Raw genomic sequence first — 19,258 nt, forward strand, 5'->3', positions numbered from 1 at the left:
GCTTACTTGCTGTATACATCTATGATGAAAAAAATGTTGCAACTCAAAAATATATAATAAAAAAACTTAAATAATTATTTAAGAGTCCAGATGAAATTTTAAAAAAAAATTGTGTTTATAATATTGCTAAACTAAAACACAGTTTACCTGGCTGCCATTAACAATGACAACTCATGAATAACTAAGGTTTGATGATGTAAATATGAGCTCATTCAATTACTAATTTGGGAATACAACATTTTAAAAAAGATAAATGTTTTTCATAAAATAGATTGTAATGGATTTCACAGTATTTTGCAGTACGTAAAACTTTTCTGGATTAACATGTAGAGTAGCAGGCTGTTGACAATAAGGCGAATATGAACTGATATGAAAGGTTTTTTGTTAGTTGGTTAGGTTAAGTTAGGTTAGCTGCATAGTTAAAAAAAACATTATTTCATACATTATTATTTTAACAAAAATTTTCCATATTTATTGTAGTTGACTTAACTTAACTTTTCACTTCAGTATTATTTGTTTGGTTTTCCATAAATTGTTACATGATGTGAAAAAAATTTTTTAGTGGGCTTCTAATTCTCATTCCTACTATTAGAATTTGATATTTGTACTCACAAATGTGATATTTGTATTAGATTCAAACTAAAAAAAAAATTCACACAGGCCTAATTTTTAGTAATGGCTGAATTATTCAAGTTTTTTGCTGTCACAATTACAAAGTATTATTTGTTGTCTTAAGTAGGTATTAAGTATTACTTAAATTATTCTTCCATTACATTTTAAAAATTAAGGGGAATGTATTAAAAAATTTCATTTATTAAATCTTATTGTGAATGTAATTACCACCATTAAATTGCATATTATTTGTTACGTGCATAATTTTAAATATAAGCATATTTGGCAAAGAATGTTTTCAAATGTTTAAAAAGAATTTAAGAAATCTCAACGACATTCACAGAATTTCAAAGTACGCAGCTATTACAATATGTCTTTTGGCGACTTAAGCCAGCTATAGATAAACGAATACTGAATGGAAATGATGCCTGCGCAAAAATCATTGGGATCAACATCATTCATGTGAAAGAGAGCTGTGTCTAAGGAATCCATAAAGTAGAGGCGAAAAAAGATGCCACATCTCCAGGCAGAACACAATGAGAGCATTTACCATTCACTCTACAATGTCTTGCAAACAATGCTAACAAAAGAAATGTCCTGGAATAGGCAATATGTTTCTATTTCTTCCCAGGTTTAATATCGGCACTGGAACAGACGTGCACCACTAGGAAGGAAATACATCAAATTCCCACATACGGTAGATAAGTTTAATTGAAATGTTTCATAATACCTTTTTGGTAAGATTGTGCTGAATGGTTATATGTGGCTTTTTATTAATAGTGATATTCCTGTATTAATGAACACTATAAATATTTCCCAATTTAAATGATTTTGTTTTATATCTAACCTTTAAAATTACAAATTACTTCATAGTAATAAAATATTATACATAATGTTATAATACTAAGCACTTAAGGGGTAGTATCCTACATTACTTTGCTTCCATAATTTAGTAATTTTTGCTCATTATTTTAAATAAATTCTTAATGTAACTATTGTTAATTGTTTACACAGTATTTTATAAATTTAATATGTATTTATTAAATAGTTTTTATAACCTTAAAGGCCAATTTTTGGGTTGACCCTAGCATGAACTAATATCAAGTAACTTAGTTTTATTCGCTTTTAAATTAATTATGTATAGCCTTTGACATGCATTACTTATTTTTTTGTATATCATTCACAAACCAATAAAAATTTGGTTTTCCCATAATCCAACAAACCTGAGTTATTCAGGGTTAAAAAAAAAGAAGTTTGATTGATTTATGAAAGATAAACAAAATTAAGTAATACATATCAAAGGTTACACACAAACAGTTAATTTAAAACTGTATGCAGCACAATTACATTCTCTTAATTCATGCTAGATTTTACATAAAAATTAGCATTTTAAGTTTATAAAAACTAATAAATACGTATTAATTTTATTAAAACATTATAAACAATGAATTTATTTAAAATAATGAGCAAAAACAAGAAATTATGGAACCAAACTATTTTAGGATGCTACCCTCTTTAAGCAGTTTACCCAAACAGACAGAGTCATTTTCCATGATATAGGGCTAGATTATATATTTATGTAGAAAATATATTTTCAGAACTAAGTATTGTGTGTAGCAGTTTCAAAGTTGTGCACAGATGTTTTACTAGCACAAAAAGTCTAATTGGTTGCAAAAACTTCTGTATCAGCTCCTAAAAATTACATATATCTGAACAACAGTAATCTATCTATTATGCTACTTTATAAAAGAAAATGTGTGTCAAATGTAATATTAATCTTACGTTTATAATAATTGATGAATAAAATTAGGTATTAAACATAATTCAACAAATTTCCAAGTTTACACACAACCATTAAAGCATTGTAAGTTCCTGTGTACAACTGGCCTTTTTCTATGTAACAGTTATCTTAATAAATGATGCATGTACTGTAATAGGTGGCTGTTTATTTCCTACTCCATTACTAGAGACCTGCAAAATTCGCGGATTCATTCGGTGATAGGCTAGAATTCAAACACATATACCTCTTAGATAATTTTGCTATTGGCTTAATGTTCATCTAGACGAATCTCAACCAGTTATAAACCCTCAACCAAAGAAGGATCGAATTACAGACAAACCAGCTGAGACGACTTACAAGTAGGCAGCCAATGAACTTGCGTTATTTGCCCGAGTGTACAGGAGTATTATTATAACATGGGTAGACAAAACAAGCTAGGGCTAGGGCACTAGGCTACATATAAAGTACTATACTTTTTCAAATGACCTTTTCAGATTCAGCTTCAACAATATCTGAATAAATATAAATAAAATACTCGTAACATTAGCTGTCCGAGTTTTTACCAAATGCTTTTATTATTTCAGATAATCCTCATTTCTTGCACTGAAATGCCACGTATCAGGGCTGCAGATGGTTTCTGGGATCAGAATGAAAATATTTAACAAATCATCTCAGTCTGTCTACTGTCCAAATGCCAGAAAATAGTATCGTCATTTCAACAGGAACTGGTTTCCATAGGTTCTTGATCTAATGCCTTACACCCTGGCTGCTGTGTCACTGACTTGGTGGTGCTTTGAATTCCGAACTGCAGAGCAACTAACGAGTCAAATTAATTTTGGAGTGAGCTAAAATAGTAGAAAGTAATTTTGAAACAAATGCATAGGTTTTTTTTAGATAGTGCATTATGTTTTGAAAAAAAAGTTTAAAATTAAAATAATTAAAATTCCATAATTAAAAGCTAGTAATAATTTACCTGCATCTCCTGCATGAACAGTAAACATATTTTGTTTCTGTAGGTAGGCCTTTTTTAAGCCCATTCCTTTACTCGTTACTTTCGAAGCATCGGACTTGAAAAGTGGCAGAATCGGAGCAGCTGCTTTGCTCTTCGACATTTTTTGAACTGTTTCCACAACCACTGAAGAAGTTTCTTGGGCTCCCCTTTCTGCTAAATCTTCACCTGAAAAATTGAATCATGCATGTTAAGTCAATTAAAGAACAACAAAAATAGCAAAATATAGAAATTAAGAAAATCCTTTAGCTTTCTTTTGTGATCTGATAAACAGTTCATCTAAATACAAATGTAAGACTTTGTTCACCAGCACAAAGCAACCAAGGAAAGTATAGCTGATGTACTAAACAAAGTTTCCACTATCCCTCACCCAGCCAGGTCCTACACCCAAGACTGATACCAGTTGCAAATGGGAGTTAATGTAGCGGATAGAGCTAGATTGCTTAAAATGCACAACCTGAAGGTTACTTGCAGTCCAACATTGGGTCAAGAGTTCTGAAGTGCCTCAACTTGAGCATTTTTTAAACTTTTAATACTTCGAGGCAAATGTGCAATTTAAGAAAAGTAAACCCCAGAAGATTATTTAGACCTACCGGTACCCGAAAACCAAAAAAAACACCCAAGCAGGACTTACTACACCCTCATTAGGAGGTAATACATCACCCTCGCTTTATACGACACTTTAGAAAAGAAAGGTGTGAAGAAAAAAGAGTGAGATAAAAGAAAGGGTTATTAGTAAAAAAAAAAAAAGTCCAAAAGAGTTTCAGGTTTTAAGGGGCCAACCTCATCAGGGATGTATCTGTGTCAGTGAGGCGGGATGATAAGTGCAACGCCCGCTGATATTTCTAGCGTGGTTTTGCCTTGCCTCTAAGCGCAAGCCTCCGAATTGGCACACAGTCTTCTCATCATGCACAGGAAAACTGTGAAATTTGAGCGGTGACCATTACATTATTTAGCAGAGAAATTACAATAAAGGTTTAATGCAAGTCCCTTTAGTGTTTCAATAAATTGTACAGGTTGTTTTATGGCTAAAAATTACTCTGAAAACACGCCTTTTAGATAAATCAATGCTTCTAAATATAAAGTTTAAAAACTTAATCCGGAAACAAAACTAAGTATCATCCCTCAGCAAACAACTTAAATGCTTTTCGAAACAGACCCCACTTGATATCTCGATTAGTTTTCAAATAACGTTGTTTTTCCTGAAGCTCTGCACACAGTATGTGTCCAGGTAGGTGGGGCCCTTAAGCACTTCCCAATGTGTCGTCTCCAAATATACACACTAGTTGGCTGTGGGGATTTATACTCCAATATCACTTGTGGGATGCTGCATTAGAGAGGCAAAAAAAAATTAGCTAGATAAAATTGCCTTAACACCATTTGGGCACTAACCATTTGCTCAATGTTTTGGCACAAAGATTCACATCACTAGGATAAAAACATTAACTTATAACGTTGCTAATAAATTTTAACAATCCAGTTTACTGTCCTTCCGACTTGTTAAATGGTCTAATTAACAAAATTATGTTTCCTTATATTAAGTACTACGGTTATATAATTTAAATTAAATTTTTTTATTCCTTTTAAGAAGTATTCTTGTGTTTGCTGTAAAATTTTATGATCATAATTTACATTATTTCAAACTTTCTAAGCGATTCTGAAGATCTACTTACTTTATAGTAAATTAGCCCATAGACTTAATTTTTACATGTTTGTGTGTGGCTTCACTTATTTAGACCTGTGTTGCTTTGTTTTCAAATGGTAGCTTAAGATTGCTTTGTCCTTTTTTGTTTGCCATGATTCTTTGTTTAAACGAGCTGATATAATAGGTGACCTGTTGCGTAAATATAAATAGAGAGAGAGAGAGAGAGAGATAGATAGATAGATATCAATAGCCATGAGAAACGACTTGGACGGGTAGTTTTTCAAGGTATTTTTGTGATTGGTTGAAGGTGACGTCACCCAACTTCGTGATTTTTCATATTTTTTTCTGGTTGTAATTTCAGTTGAAAAAGCCTCTGTGCAAGAGGCAGGAAATTTGTATACTTCTAGGTTTTGTAAGGGCTGAACTGTGATTGGTTGGTGAGGTCGTGCACCTGCCGCTTTCTATGAGTGGATGCAGCTGCGTTGCCTCGTTTGTTAGTCATTGTTCAAGTTCTGTGCTGAAAGGACGTGCGGGGGCAGCAGCTCACAAGTAACAGTAAATGTGAATCAAGGCAGATAATTTCACATCTGGGTTCCGGGATCATACCGCTATTAAGCATGAACTTTTCTCAAAATTTTTCGGACTATTTTGTGCAGACAGATATGCGGCGTAGGCTCAGATGGTCCACTGGTTCACCAGGATTAATTTCCCACATATTATTGTACCTAGATGACTTGAGTCTCTATGGACAGTATTTTGTGGAGGCACTGATCTGTAAGTAGCTAAAGTGATCGAATGGTTACTTTTAGACTTACTTTGTAAATGGCATGTAAGTTTTGACGATCTGAGAAGAATAAATTACGTAATTTCATTTCAACTATTTTATTTGAGAATTACCATAAACCGTCATGTAACAGTCAGAGACAGAAATTTACACCACACTTCCTGCAACTTAAGAGTAATTTGTTGCCAAGTGTTTACGTATGTGCAATTCAGACCAATTTTGAGCTAGCTCGGAGGTTTGGGTTGGCAAATTTGACACCTGGCCACAAGGCTCGAGTCACACGATCTGAGAAAATAGTAAACATTCATAAAGGGGAAAAAAAGTTTTGAAAACTTGTGAAGTTAGTATAAGGCAGGGGTTCCCAAAGTGTGCGCCGCGGCGCCCTGGTGCGCCGTAGAAAGTTAAGGGCAAGCTTCAAGGTCGCAGTTGTGAATCATGGTCACCAGATAGTGCTGGGTTGGAGCTGAGAGCGAGAGATCGCAGACAGAGATATGACCGTGGCAGCGAGTGGGCTGAAGGGTGGACGGGGTGCGCCGGCAGGATCACGTGTTCATCCGGTGTTGCCAGCTCTGTGTCCCACTGAGGAGAACAGGCGCGTGCCTAGCTAGGGGCGGACCGTTATACGAGTGACACTCACTCAGCAGAGCTTCAGCACTAGAAGCCCGGGACAGCCGGAATCTTCATTGGGCATTTTATAGAGTTGGATTTTGTTTTGGAGATGAATTCAGACAATACAAATTATTTTTTAATTTTTTTTTTTAAAAGCTACAATCCTATAACCAATGGTCAGTTAAATTGGAGTCTATCTCATGTCACGTTCAAGGATGACGTGCACTTACACGTCCCATAACATAAGCCCCGTCACTCTGGCGGGTTTCCCTACAAACACATTTCATTTTATGAACAAATAATTGTTTTTATTTAGAATATTCTAACTTCTCATAATTAATGTATGCGAATGTTACGCTTTAGTGACCAGATGTTTGAATTATGTTATATATATATATATATATATATATATATATATATATATATATATATATAAATTGAATCAAGTTATAGGGCAGGACTATTTTCGAAACATTAAACAATTTGTCTTATATTGAGAAATTAAACTGTAGTCGGGATGCGTTTCTTGAAATCAATTTATTTATTTCGTAAGAAATAAAACACGATGTACATACATATATAGACTTGCTACACGTTGACATGTACCGAAATGTAAAAAAAAAAAAAAAGAGAGAGGACCTAATACATTGACGTATTAAAACTTGAGTTTATAAAAAAATTGCCAAGAGCAAGTGCAATAGGCAAACCAAGAGCTCCGTATCGTTCATGGATGTTTGTTCTTAGCTTTTAAACTTGTAAACTGAAGTAATCCGTTAATTATTTCTATAAAAAATCATTTATTATAATTAAATATCGTATTCCTTACACAGAAAAAATGTTTTTCGACTTTTATACAAATTTCCTTTGGAAATCAGTTGCCAAGAAATATTTCATTATATTACAAAAGAAAATATAGAAAATTTGAAAAACACATTGCTATAGTTATTTTTGAATTTACGGTTTGTGTTTTTGGAAACAAAGCTGGATATTTTCTGACGCGCTTACGAATTACGCAATGTAATTTTAAATTTTGACTGACTTTTGTACAAGCGTACATTTTCTAACCCTTGGGAGAAATAATAATATTCAGCAATTGGACTTCATAATGTTTTATTGTACTTTTGTATGTGCACAGTTATTACTGGAAAGTTATTCAGAAAAAAGTTTACAAATATTTTTAACATTAGTACCAGAACAAACCAAAGCATAAATGCCCAGGCAAGATTCGAATCCCAGATTTGCAGCGATACACTTGCTTTCGTGTAAATTTACAAATTTACAAATAACTGTAACTTTGTGTGCATGAATATCAGTTCGATTAACAAAAAATTACAGAGTACTGTCTCCGCTTTCCAGTATAAAAATCAACAGTGTTTCAGTTATATATTGGCTATAACCACGGTAAAGTAATGCTTGACGTGTTCTCAACAACTTCGCAGATGCAGCGTTCCTAACGAGCTATATAATATTTGAACATGAAATTTTTTATAGTTTGTCTTTTATGATCTACAAGCCAATGCGGACTGACAAATGACCAGATCAGGCTAAACCAGGTTTGTTACCAAATCTCAAACTGTTTTACCTTTTACCTGAAACAGGGACGGAAAATTAAAGAGAGACGTATCAAATCACAGCCAGTGTTAATCGTCTGGATATGCTTATAAGTAGAGATACGTAAATTTCGCGCATTCATTTAGTCGCAAGCTAGTATGCAAACATTTATACTCTTCCACCGAGTTCATTATTGGGCGACAGTTATTTGGCTACCCCTCTTCGATGCCCAGCTAGGAGAGAAGAAAGCAAATCAGGTAGTGCTGATTAACTAGAATAAGAAATTAGCCAAAGGAAAAGCAAACATGGGTTGATCATATGTACATTTAATTCTATCCTGAAGCCAGATTAATCCACGTAATTTTCGGGTCTTTACATAGAAGTAACGTGAAATCAGTACGTATGTACGAAGGTTCGCATTCACTTAGTTATTGTCTCAATTTCCTAGAAGTGGCCATCGAAACCTCATTATATATATATATATATATATATATACTAGGTGCCCGACCCGGCTTCGCACGGTTGTATTTATGGGGGGGAAAATGAGACCAAATCTCCTATTTACGTTATAATAAATGAAATAAAATGAAAATTAATTAATTTTGACAAAAACTTAATACAATGCTTTGTAATGTACCGAAGAAAAAACGAATAGCACCGATGGTTTCCCGACTCTCAAGCACGCAACGTTGTCATGGAAACGAAGTACCCACTGTTTCCCGGGCTTAAACACCAATCAACATTGATAATCAGTTTATTATTAATTATAAATTATTAAGACTATTAATCGAAATAAAAACTACCCTATCTCTCAAGTTGGAAACAATTACACATAAATGCCAATTTTCATCGAAATCGGTTGACTTGGTAAAGAGTTCACTGGACCTTTTTAGAAATCAGATGTAGTTAGTAATTGTCTTCTTAATTTGAATAATTTATATCACTTTCAAATCCCGACCGACTTTGTTCTACCAGTGTATAGTTATTTACCTGTATATATCTAAAAATTGGTGGTCTGTATTTAATGAGTGATGAGGACTACACTAACAATGAAATAGTCGTTGCCATGGAGACGAATGAAGCATCAACAATGCTACAGCCGTTGCCGTGGTGATTTTCTGCCAACTCATACATACATCACATTAGAAAACTCTAAAATTATCAGATTAAGACCATTAATCGAAATAAAAACTATCCTATCTCTCAAGTTGGAAAAAATTACACATAAATGCCAATTTTCATCGAAATCGGTTAAGTGGTTTAGGAGTCCATTTAGGACAAACATTGTGACACGAGATTTATATATATTAAGATATCTTATATAATATATATAAATCCAGTGTCCTGATGTTTGTTTCCAGTGAACTCTTCACCAAGTCAACCGATTTCGATGAAAATTGGCATTTATGTGTAATTTTTTCCAACTTGAGAGATAGGATAGTTTTTATTTCCATTAATGGTCTTAATAATTTATAATTAATAATAAACTGATTATCAATGTTGATTGGTGTTTAAGCCCGGGAAACAGTGGGTACTTCGTCTCCATGACAACGTTACGTGCTCGAGAGTCGGGAATCCATCGGTGCTATTCGTTTTTTCTTCGGTACATTACAAAGCATTGTATTAAATTTTTGTCAAAATCAATTAATTTTCATTTTATTTCCTTTATTATAACTGTAAATAAGAGATTTGGTCTCATTTTACCCCAATTAATACAACGGTGCGAAGCCGGGTCGGGCAGCTAGTGTGTGTGTGTATGTATATATATATCTTTATATATATATTTCTTGTGTGCGTGTGTATGTCACTGAACTCCTCCTAGACGGCTGGACCGATTTTGATGAAATTTTGTGTGTGAGTTCACGGGGATTCGAGGATGGTTTAGATTCACAATTGGATATTTTATCTCGATTCTGAGTTAAGAAAAACTAAAAAAAACACGCTTTAAAAGCAAAAATTGCAACGCATTATTAGAAGCCATTAAGTTTTGCAATTGTAAGGAACTAAGTAGAGAGTAAGAAAAAAATATAGATCCTAACAGTTTATAGTGTCGCCATATTTGTTTCAACTTTCAATACCCTTTTTGTATATTACATTTTAAATTACAGAAAAAAATCATGTTTCATAGCCACACAAATAGTGAGTGTGTGTCATTTCTCTATGAAATTATTTGTGTAGTTTATTGATTCCATAGCAAAAATTTTCAATCATTTTTAATAAAAATTATTCATTTTTTAAATAAAAAAACTATTTAAAATAAAACTATAAAAAACTTGAAAAAAATTCTATTAAAAATTATTTACTTTGGAAAAAATTATTCATTTTAAAAGTTATCAAGCAAAAAAATAATTGTTTATCAAATTTACACGTGAGTTTTACAACAACCAACCTAACCTAAAAATTATTTGGTGGCTTATTGACTTCATAACATATTTTTCAATTGTTTTTAATAAAAATTAGAATTTTATAACGTGAGTTTTATAACAACCAACCATTTTTCAATTGTTTTCAATAAAAATTAGAAAATGTTTATTTAACTAATTTTTCATTTATAAGTAGTTGTTAATTTTGGAATGTTTTACATTCGATCCGGTAGACTGCGCTACCATCGCAGCATCAAATATTAAATATTATTCTATTTTAATTTCAGTTTGTCCCGACAGTTGGTGCTGCGATCAAATAGAGAAAAATATTTGAAATTTTGTGTTATTATTGTGTTTGTTTAAGTCGTGTGCTAATTAAAATATAAACTATGAATAGAAATTGATGTTTGAAGAGTTTTGAAGTGTTCCTAAAAAACGATACTTTTTGCGAATTTAGGGTGGAATCGAAGTAAGTATATATTATGTATAAATTTTGTATAAATATAAATACACGTGAGTTTTATAACAACCAACCTAACATAAAAATTTATTTGTGTAGCACATTAATTTCATAATAATTTTTTTTAAATTTAATTTAATTTTCATGTTTTAAATAAAAATAATTATTAAAAAATTAGAAAAAAAAATTCTATTAAAAATTACATATACTTTGAAAAAATTATTGATTTTCAAAATTATTGACTTCATAACATATTTTTCAATTGTTTTTAATAAAAATTAGAAAATGTTAATTTAACTAATTTTTCATTTATAAGTAGTTGTTAATTTTGGAATGTTTTACATTCGATCCGGTAGACTGCGCTACCATCGCAGCATCAAATATTAAATATTATTCTATTTTAATTTCAGTTTGTCTCGACAGTTGTCTCGACAAATTGAGCAAAATATTTGAAATTTTGTGTTATTATTGTGTTCGTTTAAGTCGTGTGCTAATTAAAATATTAACTATGAATATAAATTGATGTTTGAAGAGTTTTGAAGTGTTCCTAAAAAACGATACTTTTTGCTAATTTAGGGTGGAATCGAAGTAAGTATATATTTTGTATAGATTTTTTATCAAATTTACACGTGAGTTTTATAACAACCAACCTAACCTAAAAATTATTTGGTAGCTTATTGACTTCATAACATATTTTTCAATTGTTTTTAATAAAAATTAGAATTTTATAACGTGAGTTTTATAACAACTAACATAACCTAATAATTATTTGGTAGCTTATTGACTTCATAACATATTTTTCAATTGTTTTTAATAAAAATTAGAATTTTATAACGTGAGTTTTATAACAACCAACCTAACCTAAAAATTTATTTGTGTAGCTCATTAATTTCATAATAAATTTTTTAAATTGTTTTTTTATTCATGTTTTAAATAAAAATAATTATTAAAAAATTAGAAAAAATTTATATTAAAAATTACATACTTTAAATCGTTTTCGGTGATAATTAAAAATTTTATTTTCAATAAATAACTCATATTCGTTGTGGATTACTTGAGTTTATTTCTTATAGATTTGTTAACAACCAACCTAACCTAAAAAATATTTGTGTAGTTTATTGACTTCATAACATATTTTTTCAATTGTTTTTAATAAAAATTAGAATTTTATAACTTGAGTTTTATAACAACCAACCTAACCTAAAAATTTATTTGTGTAGCTCATTAATTTCATAATAAATTTTTTAAATTGTTTTTTTATTCATGTTTTAAATAAAAATAATTATTAAAAAATTAGAAAAAATTCTATTAAAAATTACATACTTTAAATCGTTTTCGGTGATAATTAAAAATTTTATTTTCAATAAATAACTCATATTCGTTGTGGATTACTTGAGTTTATTTCGTATAAATTTGTTAACAACCACCCTAATATAAAAATTATTTGTGTAGTTTATTGATTCCATAACGAATTTTTTCAATCATTTTTAATAAACATTATTAATTTTTTAAATTAAAAAAACTATTTAAAATAAAACTATAAAAAAATTTGAAAAAAATTCTATTAAAAATTATTTACTTTGGAAAAAAATATACATTTTAAAAGTTATCAAGCAAAAAAATAAAATTACACGTTTTTTATCTAAAATTTGTTACAATAAATCTTTTTTGTTAATTAATTTAAATTTCATTCTCAATAAAAAAAACTCACATTCGTTGCGTATTATTTTACAGTATATTTTTTTCTTCAGAAAAATGCCACGTCTTCGAGAAAGAGCCAGAAATATTGGTCGACGTACTCCGAACGCGTAATTAGTCCATGATCGTCGAATAAATAGAACAGATGAAGAACACTCGGCGGATAATGCAAATCTGAGAGATCAAGTTGCATCTACACATGCGAATGAAAATTCAGTATAACGCACTCGACGTCTTCGTGCTAATGCAGTAAGACAACGAGAGGCACGTCAACAAGCGACGGATGCACATAGAGAACGTAACCAACGCTGGATGCAAAATGATCGAGCATTGACAAGAGCATCACTCAATCGCCTTGCGTTTGAATATGATCCTGAAATCAACTATTCGTCACATGCATTAATCTCGATTGGTAGTATGGACAAAAAGTGTCAACATTGTCATGCTTTCAAGTACAAAGGTGAATCAGCTGGTTTAATTTGCGCATCTGGAAAAATTTCACTGCCATCGCTAAATCCACCGCCAGAACCTTTAAAAACACTTTTAGCTGGCACCACATCTCAACCGAAATTGTTTTTGCGAAAAATTCGTAAATTCAATTCATGCTTCCAAATGACATCATTTGGAGCAACAAAAATTGTTCATAATGAAGATGGTCGTAATTTCGAATCTACATTCAAAATTCAAGGTCAAGTGTACCACCAAATTGGTTCATTGCTCCCAATGCCTGATGCCGATCCAAAAATTTTACAAATTTATTTTATGGGCAATGAGGAGCAACAATCACACACACGCTGCGCTTACAACTATATAGAGCAGATGGAGGAACGAGAAATTGTGGACATTTTGGAAACGTTTTTGCAAAACCATAACCAGTTGTTGCAATTGTTCAAGACTTTTTCTAGCAGACTGCAAAACGACAACGACACCATTATTATTAAAGCAGACAAAGTGCCCTACGGAGAGCACGCAAGCACATATAATGTTTCAACTATTAATGAAGTTGCAGTTGTTATGGCTGGTGACCCATGTGAACGTCGGGACATTTGCATTCAACGCAGAGATAATACGATGCAAATAATTCAAGACAATCATCGTTCTTACGATGCATTGCAGTATCCGTTGATATTTTGGGAAGGAGAAGATGGATACCATTTAAGTATTAAACAAAGGAATCCAACTACAGGTACAACTTATAGACTATCTTACAGATTTTTTTTTTTTTCAAATAATTTCTGTATCTCTCATATATATATTTATTTGCAGGTGAAGAACTGGTCAAGAAAGTTAGTGCTATGAACTTATACGCATATCAATTGATGATTCGTGCTAATGAAGACAATACCATTCTCCGATGCAGACAGCTATTTCATCAGTATATTGTCGATATGTACGTAAAAATCGAAAGTGAGAGATTACGATATATAAAATTTAATCAAACAAAACTTCGTGCTGAGGAGTACATTCATTTGCGTGACGCTGTTATTGGTAACGTAGATGCATCTAATGACATCAACAACATCGTTAGCGCATATATTCTCCCATCATCATACATTGGTAGTCCGCGTCATATGCAAGAGTATATTCAAGACGCCATGACTTACGTACGTGCATATGGCCGACCAGATCTTTTTATCACATTTACGTGTAATCCAAACTAGGATGAAATTCAAAGTTTGTTGTTGCCAGGTCAAACATCGATGCATCGCCATGATATCACTGCACGTGTTTTTAAACAAAAATTAAAATCTTTGATGAATTTGATTACACATCACTCGGTATTTGGTGAAACACGTTGTTGGCTTTACTCTGTTGAATGGCAAAAACGAGGTTTACCTCATGCGCATATTTTGATTTGGTTGGTGGATAAAGTACGCCCAGAAGAAATCGACAAAATTATTTCAGCCGAAATTCCAGATCAGAATGTTAATCAAGAATTGTTTGACATTGTAACTACTAATATGATCCATGGTCCATGTGGTACTCTAAACATGATGTCACCATGTATGGACAATGGAAAATGTACGAAACGTTTTCCAAAACCATGCCAATCTGATACTATCACCAATATTGACGGTTATCCATCTTACCGGCGTAGAGACGTAGACAATGGCGGTCAATCATATGAATTCCGTCTGTCAAACGGTGTGAGAGTAGATATTGATAATCGTTGGGTAGTTCCATATTCACCATTGCTGTGCAAAACCTATAAAGCGCACATAAACGTTGAACTATGCAGTTCAGTGAAATCTATAAAATACATTTGTAAGTATGTTCACAAGGGCAGTGATAAAGCTGTATTCGCTGTTCAAAATGTAAATGACAATGACGAAATTACACGTTATTAAATGGGTCGATACATAAGCAGTAACAAAGCTATTTGGCACATTTTTACGTTTCCAATACATGAAAGGGATCCTGCTGTTATACATTTGGCTGTGCATCTTGAAAACGGACAGCGTGTTTACTTTACAGAACAGACTGCACTACAACAAGCTTTAACGGCTCCAAAAACAACTCTTACTGAATTTTTCAACCTTTGTTGCCGACAAGATGTTGTTGGTCAATTCGCAAGGACATTAATGTATACTGATGTTCCTAAAATTTTTACGTGGAATAAACAATCAAAAAATTGGGAACCACGGAAACGAGGCATTCCAGTCCCAGGATTCACCGACATATTTATGACAAATACTTTAGGTCGAATATATACAGTTCATCCTAAGCAACGCGAATGTTTTTTTTGCGTTTGTTATTGGTTAACGTTCCTGGACCAACATCTTTCCGATATTTGCGAAAAGTCAATGGTACATTATACGACACTTTCTTTGATGCGTGTCGTGAGTTACGTTTATTGGAGGATGATAACCATTGGGATCTCACACTTGCAGATGCAGCACTGAGCTCATCTCCACAACAAATTCGTCAATTATTTTCAATAATATTGACAATGTGTTTTCCATCTGAAGCATCTGCTTTGTGGGACAAATATAAAGACTCAATGAGTGAGGATATTTTACATCGGATTAGAATTACTAATCAAAATCAAAATATCGAATTCTCCGCAGAAATATATAATGAGTCATTAATAATTATTGAGCATATTTGTATTCTTATTTCGAATATGCCGCTCATCCATTTCGGCATGCCAGCGCCGAACCGCCCAGCAGTAGATACCATCAACAGCGATGTTCAACGGGAACACCACTTCGATAGAACTTCTTTGGCTACTTTTGTTGCCAATAATAAACAATTGCTCACTGCTGAGCAACGAAATGTATATGATCAAATTAATGTATCAATTGCAGCGCAACAAGGTGGATTCTTTTTTTTGGATGCACCAGGTGGTACTGGTAAAACATTCCTCATTTCATTGATACTTGCGCATCCGATCACAAAATAATATTGCATTGGCTATTGCTTCATCAGGAATCGCAGCAACATTACTTGATGGAGGACGGACGGCGCATTCAGCGCTTAAATTACCTTTGAATGTTCACACAAATCCCGAAGCAATGTGTAACATAAAGAAGCATTCAGGCATGGCTCAAGTTTTAAGAAAATGCAAAATTATTATTATCTGGGATGAATGTACCATGGCCCACAAGCATTCTCTTGAAGCTCTCGACAGGTCCCTGAAAGATATCAAGGATAATACTAGGCTTTTCGGTGGTGCTCTATTGTTGCTGTCTGGTGATTTCAGACAAACATTACCAGTCATTCCACGCGTGACATATGCAGACGAAATAAACGCATGTTTAAAAGAATCTTATCTATGGCGAAGTGTCAGAAAATTATGCCTTACTATTAATATGCGCGTTCAACTTCAAAATGATCCATTAGCGTCAAGATTCTCTGAACAATTGTTGGATATTGGCAATGGTAAAATTGAATTATATGAAGATACACAATATATTCGACTTCCAGAGAATTTTTGCAACATGGTGGCTACCAAAGATGAGTTAATAAACAGTACCTTTCCAGATTTGAGAAATAATTGTACTAATCATGGATGGCTACGAGAGCGAGCAATTTTAGCTGCGAAAAATTTAGATGTTCATGCTATCAATTTCAAAATACAGCAATTACTGCCTGGTAATGAAACTACATTTAAATCGATCGACACTGTTGTTGATCCTGATGAAGTTGTTAACTATCCTGTAGAATTTTTAAATTCATTAGATTTACCTGGAATGCCACCACATAATTTGCGACTGAAGGTTGGTTCACCTATAATTTTGCTTCGAAATTTGAATGCTCCGAAATTATGTAATGGGACGCGATTAGTTATAAAAAAATCGTGGGCAACATTCTTGAAGCTACTATTTTGAGTGGAAAATTTCAAGGTGAGGTTGTACTTCTACCACCGATCCCAATGATTCCTTCAGATTCGCTTATACCATTCAAACGTTTACAATTTCCAATCCGCTTGGCATATGCTATGACTATAAATAAGTCACAAGGCCAAACCATGACAATTTGTGGCTTAGATTTAGAAAATCCGTGTTTTTCTCACGGTCAATTATATGTTGCGTGTTCCAGAGTTGGAAAACCATCGAATTTGTTTGTTTATACACCTCAAGGATTAACTAAAAATATTGTACATCCAATAGCATTAAGATAAATTAAGTTTTTGTTAATTAATAAATAAATGTTATAAAATAGTTTCATTATAAGATTGTTTACCTTTACTTAAAACAAGTTAAAGTTTGTATTTACGATGCTGTTATTGCCACACTCCACGGATAATATCCCAACCTGTAATCAGTCATTTCATTCACTTAAAATTTTCGGTGACGCCTAGAAATATCCGTGTCAATAATCATAGACAGTGGCTGCTATTATCCAGTCTACAAATTTCATCCGTGGAGTGTGGTAATAGATGCATCTTTTTAGTTAACACAGCTTCTACATTTCACTTCACTCATACAGTATATGCATACTTACACACACAGTATATACTCACATGCTACCGATCGGTAGAATTTGTATAAGTGTACATGTAATGAAGTTAGATATTAAAATAACTCTTGAATAATAATTTTCATCAAAACAGTCCATATTGTTACAGCTTATTGAAGAATGATTGAAATTTTCGAATTAACGTCGTGTGTACAGGACGTCTGTCGGGTCTGCTAGTATATGTATGTGTATATATATATATATATATATATATATATATATATATATATATATATATATATAAAATTATCCTTGTAATTTTCCATTGCCAAGGAAATAATGATAAATCAACATATATTTATACACACAGAGATTTTCAAGAGTAAAATTGTGCTTAATGCATGAAAAATAATTATATATCTTGTAACGTGTGTACCTGCGTACACTTGCAAAGTATTGTACCCCTGACTTTTCACGGCATACCACCTGCAACACAGTGAGCTGGGTAGGCTTCCCCCGAATAGACGAGACTATTCTTCTTCCAGCTCGTCAGGGAAGCCTGCGAGTATAAAAGGGCATGCGCCCAGACTATCGATAAGCAGAACAATTGGGACATCCAGCCAGCAGGCGCTACGCTGCTCTGACACCGCTCGCCGGCCTACACCGTCAATAGCCGCGGAGTTGCTGCCGCCCGAGGACCGACAAGACGACTGGGTGAGACCTCTCCGAGTTGTAACCCAGGAAATAGACAGTTCAAGTGGAAGCATCACTGGAGTAAGCATAAAATCTTTCAGAACGAACATTAGCTAAAAACGACGGTTCAGCCACAAGCAAACTCCGTGAGGGCCGAGCGAGCGGAAGTATTAACACAATCACGACACTATCAGGACACTATCGCGACCAAATCACTACACAGTTTGGACTCTAACTCTACCGCCGGTAACGAAGAATCGTAGCCCCAAGAAACAGTGAACAAGATAACGAACTTACGCGTTACTGCGGGAATGCGGAGAGAGCTTTACATGGTACCGGGGGAAGAATAACGAAAACCTACCCATAAACATTGACAGCGTTACACGACTAGTGGCGTGTATATATTTGTACCCTCTGGTATTAACTATCTGAAATATAACTTTATTATGAAAACTGTTTTTTTTTTTTTTTTTTGTGAGGCTGAGATCACTCCAGGTAAATATATTTGCTACAGTAAGAACTACGCATTAACGTTGTTATATGTTTTTCCATTCATTTCAGTTAAGTGTAGGGCATTCTTAGTTCAAACCGATTTACGTTTTTAATATTCAATTGCTGCGAGAAAAAAATCTCATAATAAAAAAAAATTAATGAAATCTCCCAGTCTTTAAATAAAGTTTTATCCACATATAACTTCACAACTAACATATTAAACAAAAATTAAAGTTGTTTGCATTGATTATCTTTCTTTATTATTTTCATCAAATTAATGTCAGCTGAGAGTATGTATTTGCTAAACATAAATACTGTTCAATTAGTTTCAAAGCAGTATATTTTACAAATATTTTTTCTTTATTAATGAGTAACTGTAGCGTTATGAGTTAATCTTTATGGAGGATCTTATCAGAAGTGGCTATGAGAAAGCTAAAAAAAATTGGTATTGTGAAAAATGTGCCTAAATCAGAATCAATACAATATTAGATAAACCTTTCTTTAAAAAATGTATTTACCTTCTTCTATAATGTTTAATGCTAATAATTGTACAATTATTGTTTACCATGTATTAGTTATTACATTTACCAGTACTACAAAAAATATTACGTAGAATTACCACTTCTTAAGTTGTTGCAAAATGTGAACCACAGTTAAAGA

The 19,258-nt window shown here is 32.8% G+C and overlaps 1 protein-coding gene across 1 annotated transcript in view; it reads right to left on the reverse strand.

Annotated features, from left to right (window-relative positions):
• The window catches only part of LOC134529275 (filamin-A), a 786,080-nt gene that overhangs the window by 3,606 nt on the left and 763,216 nt on the right, over positions 1–19,258 (reverse strand). Inside the window, exon 38 of the mRNA XM_063363172.1 lies at positions 3,366–3,569. Within this exon, the coding sequence (XP_063219242.1) occupies positions 3,366–3,569 (204 nt within the window). The remainder of the gene's footprint in view (positions 1–3,365; positions 3,570–19,258) is intronic.

This window comes from Bacillus rossius, chromosome 2 (genome assembly GCF_032445375.1).
Source record: "Bacillus rossius redtenbacheri isolate Brsri chromosome 2, Brsri_v3, whole genome shotgun sequence".
NCBI lineage: Eukaryota > Metazoa > Arthropoda > Insecta > Phasmatodea > Bacillidae > Bacillus > Bacillus rossius.